The 8,649-nt window shown below is 34.0% G+C and overlaps 1 protein-coding gene across 1 annotated transcript; it reads left to right on the plus strand.

The window, feature by feature from the left end:
- The first annotated feature begins 4,029 nt into the window (after positions 1-4,029).
- On the plus strand, positions 4,030-5,896 carry LOC110036539. Its single transcript, XM_020741013.1, has 2 exons — positions 4,030-4,308; positions 4,409-5,896. The coding sequence occupies exon 2, from the start codon at positions 4,447-4,449 to the stop codon at positions 5,599-5,601; it is 1,155 nt and encodes a 384-aa protein (XP_020596672.1). The 5' UTR covers positions 4,030-4,308; positions 4,409-4,446; the 3' UTR covers positions 5,602-5,896.
- Positions 5,897-8,649: the final 2,753 nt, after the last annotated feature.

Here is an 8,649-nt window from a genome sequence, read left to right on the forward strand (position 1 = left end):
GATCGGCTTTTTAATTATTCATATGAAGATGGGCTTTTAAAATGCATGAAACATGATTTTCTTTTTGAAGTTAATCGTAGGCTAAATCAAATGGGTTTGAATTTGAGTAAGATTGGATTTGAATTATGAAATTGAGGAGGTTGGAAGTGAATTGGGTGAAAATTGGGGCCAAATTGGTCAATTGGGTGAAAAATGGGTACTTTGGAATTTATGGGCAATTTTGGTAATTTTGGTGGATTTAGGTAAATTGGGTCAATTTGGGAATTTTTGGGAGGTTGGGAATTTTTGGGAGGTTTAGGGGGAGGTTTAGGATCCATTCAGAAGTGTTGTGGTATGCTTATGGAATTTTGGTGGAATTTGACAAATTTGGGTAAATGGGGGTATTTTGAAAATTTTGGTTAATGTAAGAGTATTTTGGGAATTTAGGGGGAAATTGGGGTATTTTGGACAATTTGAATGGTTTAAAGTGGATTGACAGGATTTTGGTGAGAATTTAAGAAGTTTGGCAATTTTTGAAAATTTTAGGGTTCTAGGGGTATTTTGGTAATTTTGTGGAGCTTTGGGGGTTGAAGGCCAAGGAAGGATATTAAGGTGAAATTAGAGGTCACTAGAAATACCAACCATGATGTTACCTGTAGGATGCCATGAAACCAATGGGAAAGCTCATTTTGGATCCTCTATGTGTTGGTCCTAGCTATCCTAGCCAAGGGCCAAGGGCTTGAGGACAACCCACATTAGATTACAAAGAGTTAGGGAATGGGTTTAGTGTAGGTAATTTTAGGGTTTGTGATGTGTGAGTTTGTCAAAGTTTCAAGTGTCTGTGTGTGAAAGCTTGACCAAGACAAAGCCACCCAGGGCTAACCTTATAGCCTGACAATTCTATAGGAGTTCCCTTGAGCTCCCCCATGTTGGTTTCAACCATCTAAGTGCTAGAAGTCAAAACCATGCATGTGGAACTTCAAGAAGAGTAAAAAAGTGTTTAAAGTTTCTATTAGGTAGGGTTCCATCACTAGTCTTCTAGAATAGTCAACAGGAGAGTTCTATGGCTAGATCCTAGGCTTTTAAAAAATAAAGACTAGACCAAAACAAAAGCGAGGTCAACAAATGGACCGCCAATAGGTGTGGTGTGCTAGAAGAGCACATTGAGTGTGTTGGAGATGATCAAAATGATCAACCAAAGAAACATAAATGTTCTAAGCCAACACTGTCAGAATCAAAACATAGAATTGAGTGAAGAAGGTTTCCACTATGGAATTAGCAGGCGTACTTTTCAATGAAAGTTGTAACATTTGGTAATGTTCTTTGCTCTTTTACCCATATAAAAGGATTTTTTATGAATTTAGATGGGCAATCATCAGGGTTCCTTGTCAGGAACTCGATAACCGCGACAAGCTTAATTTGTTTTCAATTTGTTTTTGGATTTATATATTGATTTTGGTTTTGCAGAAATAATCAATTTTTGTGGTGAGGAGACCAGGTTTAGATGGAAAGCATACGAAATCACATCCAACTCAAAGAATGATAGAGAAATATTTCTCTACCTTAAGAAGGAAAGCTCAAGGACTCACATCCAACTCAAAATGTAGCGTGAGGGAATCAGAATATAGGTACTGACCCCAAGATGTGAATCAAAATTTAGGTATAGACTCTAGAAATTTCATAAAGAGAATCAAAATTTAGGTACTCAAGATGGGAATCCAAATTTAGGTAAAGACCTTGAAAGTTTCATGAAGGGATTCAGAATTTAGGCAGTGAACTCGATATTGGAATTGAAGTTTAGGTACTGACCCCAAAAGTTTCATAAAGGGAATAAGAATTTAGGTACTGACCCCTAGATTTGATGAAGGGAATCAAAATTTAGGTATTGAGATAGGAATCATAAGATTGGTATGGACCCCGTAAATTTCATGAAGAGAATCAAAATTTAGAACTGAACTTGAGATTGATGAAGGGAATTAGAATTTAGGTACAAGCCCTGAGATGGGAATAATAAATTATGTACTAACTCTGATTTGAGAATCAGAATTTAGGTATTGACCCTAGAAGTTTATTGAAGGGAATCAAAATTTAGGTATTGACCCAGAGATGGGAATCAAAATTTAGGTACTGAACCCGAGATTATATTTTTACTATATTGTGAAGGAAATCTCAGGGACTCACATCCAACTCAAGAGGTAAAGAGACAAAATCAAAATTTAATTATTGACCCCGAAATGAGAATCAGAATTTGGGTTCCGACCTTAAAAGTTTCATGAAGGGAATCAAAATTTTGGTACTGACCTTGAGATTTGATTATTACTACATTAGGAAGGAAAGATCAAGGACTCACATCCAACTCAAGGGGTAGCAATCGGCATAACCCATGCATTTATTTTCACAAATGTTGAAATTGCGAGTAACATATAATATCACGTTGGTTGGACTGAAAGATAAAAATTACAGATTGTGAAGCCCTTGACAATGTGAAGAAACCTTTGCGTTGACAACTTAGAAAATACTTAACGTATCCCAAAGTTAATCGCACAGTAAACGTGAAAGAACAAGTACATTTCATCTCGCTAGTCGGGTTATAATTATTTTGATATGTAGTGAGATTACTTGAACATTGCCTGCTCCAAAAAAGGAGTTTGTTGATGCATTCAAAGCGTCAAATTTGATATTAAGTAATATGCAATTAATTCGTTCAATACGATGGACACCTAATCCGGTAGAAAATAAAATGAAATTAAAATTAAAAGTTTAAATAGATAAGAATTCTTTGGTATGTATGCAAATCTTTGTTCATAAATATAATTTTCACTGTTATTTTCAGTGAAAACAGATAACATGGAGTTCAAATTGATTATAGATATTGATAAAGATAAAATTAACTTCCCTTCAATATTGTCGTTGACATTCATCTCAAGGTAAATTTTTCTGTCACTATAAGGCTAAACATACAATTTAATTTATAATTTTTATAATAATAAAAGTAATAATTTTATTATATTTGTCCTAAACAAACCCTCTATAATGAACACACTATTGATGATAAATGGATCAAGGGCATTTTTACTGTTAAAGTTAAATTTTGAATTTAATTCAATTCTTTTTTGTAGAGGACTTAAATTTAAGTGTTTAGTCATAAAATAAGTAAATACAGTATAAAATTCTAATGTATTTATAATTCACTTTATATTTCCTTTTTAATTTATTTAAAATTTATTGGATTTGGATGAATTTTAAATACACTGCTGTATAAAGTGATATAGTCATTCAATACCTGTCGTCAGTCGCCATCAGTCATCCATCGTCATTCCCATCATCAGAATCCCATTGTCGCCATTGTTGGGCGCTTACCAGTGCCGCTATTGGCCACCCAATGCTCGCTACTCCCTGTCGCGGTTAATCGCCACCATGCCACCCCCGCTGGATGGCGATTGGTCATCGGTCAAAATCGCAATTAGAAGTTCTATTTGTTTTGGCTTTTCGGATCATCTATTGTTATAAATGAATTTGAATAATTTGAGTGCATGTATTGGAACATATGATTAAATTTATAGGATTGATGCGTCAAAGATTTGTTTTTGAAGTCTTTCATAGGATTTGAGATCCTAGTCTTTTTCGGATCATATATCATCAATTTAAGGATTTCCTTAGAAGAGGACCTGCATACTCTTTCGGGATATCTCTGCCACCGTCGACATAATCATACTATTTTTTTTTCAAATTCTTCATTTGGATTGATGATTCATTCACCTCATAATTATGCAAAGACTACTCATGCAAATTTATGAGAACTTGGGGCTTGCCTCAAAAACTTTGATCGACGTCTTTTAGTAGGAGTGCAAGGGACCTCTCCAAATTCTTATTGCCCTTATGCCTAATGTCGATTGGACTCAGGAGTTTCTGTAATATCTCCTTTCAAGAAGACCTATATCAAAATTTATACAGAAGAATTTATTACATTAGGCACTTATGCCTTATGCCTAATGTCGATTATTACATTACTTTAAAGAACTTGTTTTACATTGAATTTGTTTTTATTCAAAAAAAAAAAAAAAATTTTGATCATGGCGTTTACTAAGCCAAACAATTCTAAAAGATTTCAATTAGTTGAATATTGCATTCCTTTTATACCCATCTTTTTGTCCGCGCCAATGAGGCATCTCCCTCGCAGCATGGAAAGGCTGGTTTCGGATAAGAACGAAGAGCACGTTCCAATGGTCTAAGTGTAATTCACATTAATCTGATGATTAGCACGCATCAACTCGGTAGTGGAGAATAACTCTCGTTAAAGCTGGTCATTATCAACGGCTACTCGCAACGGTCAGAAAAAAAATTTGAAAAAAAGTTTTTCCCCCCAAACAACAGATGGAGGATGTTAAGAATTCTTCTTTCTCATTTTGAAATTTGGCTCTATTTGTAGAAAGCCTAGCAGAGAAGCGGAGAAGAAGAGATCAGACGATGGGGCGAGCAAAACTGGAGATGAAGTACCGAGAGAACTACCGAGCCCGCCACGCAACTTACATGACGAGAATTACGGGATTGAAGAGGAAAGCATTCGAACTCTCCGTCCTTTGCGGCGTCGACGTGCTCGTTGCCTCCTTCTCGCCGGAACTTAACGCCGTCCAATCCTGGCCGGAGAAGGACTCCGACGAATTTCGCCGGATAAAAGAGCGTTACGTCCAATTTCGTAGATCTGAGATGGGGAGCCAAAACCATTCAACGATTTTTCCTTCCCTTCCGCTGGTTTCACAAGAAATGCTAGCAATGAGGTCTAAACTAATAGAGATTAGAGAGAGGTTAAGCTTCCTCGAAGCAGAAGCATCCCCCAATGCAGCCATGGTTTCTTCCCAATTCCAGCAAGATCAGACAGCACCGCAGGAACAGAACACCATTCCTCTAACTCCTTTTCTTGACGATATCTCCATGGACGATATCTTCACGGCAGGGACAGAACTCCATATTTCTAACACCATTCGCCTAACAGAGATTAGAGAGAGGTTAAGCTTCCTCGAAGGAGAAGCATCCTCCAATGCAGCCATGGTTTCTTCTCAATTCCAGCAAGATCAGACAGCACCGCAGGAACAGAACACCATTCCTCTAACTCCTTTTCTTGACGATTTCTCCATGGACGATATCTTCACTGCAGGAACAGAACACCATTCCTCTAACACCATTCCCCTAACAGAGATTAGAGAGAGGTTAAGCTTCCTCGAAGCAGAAGCATCCTCCAATGCAGCCATGGTTTCTTCCCAATTCCAGCAAGATCAGACAGCACCGCAGGAACAAAAGACCATTCCTCTAACTTCTTTTCTTAATGATTTCTCCATGGACGATATCTTCACCACAGGAACAGAACACCATTCCTCTAACACCATTCCCCTAACAGAGATTAGAGAGAGGTTAAGCTTCCTCGAAGCATCCAATGCAGCCATGGTTTCTTCCCAATTCCAGCAAGATCAGACAGCACCGCAGGAACAGAACACCATTCCTCTAACTCCTTTTCTTGACGATATCTCCATGGAGGATTTATCAAGATTCTTCCTTTCTGATTCACCTATGACGACCTCCGTGGAGGATTTCAATTGGTGCGACACACTTCTCGATTATGACTAGTGGTGATTTCAACCATATGATTCCTTCTATGCTCGACAGTTCCAAGAAAACCATTCCCTTCATTTACGTTTCTTACCTTTTCTTTAGCATTTATGCTGATCTCTTGTATGAGGTCAATCTATCATAAACTTAGAGCACAACAGTCTTGTTTTTTGCTCTCTGCTATGTACTGAATGTAGTATGCTAATAAGCATTCAGTTCTTCTCAAGTTTGTTGAACAGGTAGATCAATTGCATCGAACAAAGGGGCATTTGCATACATACCACCCAAATCCTCTGTATATACGTATCTAACACCTACAGGCTACTTTTTACATTTATACTACCCAAATTTTTCATATCACATGAAAAATATGATTATTTTTTACTTTTCAAATTGCAAAATAGATCTTTTTTCATGCATAGATAAGGTAGCATATATATAAAAAATTTATGTTTAGGTGCTAGATATGTAATTACAAAGGAGCTTAGTGTCATGTAAGTAAATCTTGAACAAACTAATTAAAGAGTCAATTATTGATTATTAAGGTAAATTGTTGTTTGGAATAACCAATCAAAAATTGGTATGAATACTAATAAAAAACAAATAATTCTCTTGAATGTTTGTGATGCGTGAAAGAATGTAGTATTTATTCTACATGCAATAGAATGTTTGATCTGTTAGTCATCTCAGATTTGCAACTTCTACTATTAAAAACTATTTTGTTGAACAAGACTTCAAAAGATTGTGCGAAATACAAAATGTTTTTATGTTGAATAAGAAATTGAAAATGTTTTTTTTTTTGTTGAATAAGAAAAATAGTAGACTCTGATTAATTTTGGTAGACTCAATGCATTTCATGCCAAACATTCCATGTCAAGCAAAACTTTTCTCAATCAGGCCTGTCTAAATTAATAAAGTCACATCATATATTTTTAATATATGTTATAAGAAAATTAATCATTCACTTTATTTGATGCACTTAAATTTGTAAATCAAAATATTGAAATGAAGGTCAAATCTGAAAACCTTATTTCATTCCAACCTACTCTTTTCCTTATCTAAAGCAAAAGCTTGAAACTAGACTTGCGTTTGACAAACTTTAAATCTTGGTGATCTAAAAATGTTGAATATATCTCATGCTAGTTTTCTTTTTTTAACTGAAAAAAATATCAGTAATCATATATATAAGTTGATGCATTGAACATAAAGTTAAGACATGGTTTGACAATTGAAAAAAATACTTCAACATATTAATAAACAATAAGCATGATTGTTTGCAAGAAATGAAATTATAATTATCATGTGTGCAATCATTCGGTATAACGTATTGCTTACATAATAATTTCTCATTCTCACTTGTCATAGTCTTAGAAGTACCATATAATAGTTATTCATGTTTTGGCGCATATAAATGATGGTTACCTAATTTGTTATCCTATTATTGTAGTTGATAATAAAATCACCTTAATATAGCAAGATAACACTCAGTTACACTGGTGTATAATTATTGAGTGGAATCCCGTTTGTCCCTAAAAATTGCCCATTTATTGGTGCTTATGTCATTCCCTATGTAAGTCATCATAATTTGTTAAATTTTCCCATATGGCTGACCTTTCCTATATTTTCTCTTTAGCAACAATGTCACACTTTATGTTACATATACTTGTTATGCATATGGTGTCACTAATTTTTCTGAGCTATATATAAGGCATAACACTTGCACACTATGAGAACATAAAATTATTTTTAACAGATGAACATGTGTAATATATTGAAGTTATTAGTAAAATTAGATACTATTAACATACTCATTACGAAGAAATGACTATTGGCATAAATACACAAGTCTAATTTATTTATAAGGAATTAATAAATAATAAACATAAGATACTTTGCCATTTATAGTTGAGATGAGTACCTCCGCACAAATATTAGATTTTTCTTAGAATAAGACTCCTTGCACACATCAGTTTGAAGCCTTGGTATTTTCTACACAGATCTAAGAAAAACTTCAATTTTTCAATTTTGTAGCCATTTCTTAATTTAAAATAAAACTAATTCTAAAAAACCTCAAAAAGAGCAAATTACATAAAATTAAAACATTACTCATTATAAAAACCAGCAGGCCTACTAAATCTGAATTAACTCAATTTGCTGATGAAAATACAAAAAAGATAAATTTTACCCAAATCAGGTTTAGTTGTTAGATACATAGTGATATTTTTGAAGTGATGCGTAGGTTAATATAAAAACAAGTATTCATATATATGTAACAATTTACATAATATAAGTATTGTGAGGTTGCACGTCTGCATTGATTTAAATAGGTATGCATATATAATAATTATATACATGCGTAGCTATTTAAATTAGGTTTAGGCTTGACTCAATTCAAATTCTATTTGATCTGTCCTTACTGTATTTTAGAGTTGTTGACATCAAATCTAGCTCATAGTGACACAAATTTTAAATTATTTGCATTCTCAAGTCAAAATCACCACCCTATATGTATTTGGGGAGACAGGAGAAGTCTGAGTCAATTCAAAAAAGGTTAAAAATGAATGAATAGTTCGTAAAAACAAAAATTAGCTACAAATTTCAACAAATAATTTTTTATATTTAATTAATACTCAAAACAAACAAATAATTCTAATAATTAAATTAAACATTTAAATATCATGAAAATTGGTCCAAGTGGTCCTCCAACCTAGGTGAACCCCCAGAATTTTTCTTAAGAACAGAGATTTTGTTTGGGTTGAGTTATTGAATTTTCTTTAAAAATCCCTATTTTTGCCTTAAAATAATTATAAAATTAAATAAATTAAAAAAAATTACATTTTCTCCTATGATGTTTTAATTAAACCATGAGTGGGGTAGCATAAAAATCTAAAAGTCATTTGGGTTTAATTTAATGAATTATAAGGTGTCAAGGCCCTAAGAGCAAAACGACAATCTTGGAATTTAAGCCTTAATTAATATTTAGGCCTAACCAAATTAATATTTAGGCAAGCCTTAATTAATATTTAGGCCTAACCAAAGGGTAAATGGGTAATAAATGATCATAAT

This window comes from Phalaenopsis equestris, unplaced genomic scaffold (genome assembly GCF_001263595.1).
Source record: "Phalaenopsis equestris unplaced genomic scaffold, ASM126359v1 Scaffold208075, whole genome shotgun sequence".
Lineage (NCBI taxonomy): Eukaryota > Viridiplantae > Streptophyta > Magnoliopsida > Asparagales > Orchidaceae > Phalaenopsis > Phalaenopsis equestris.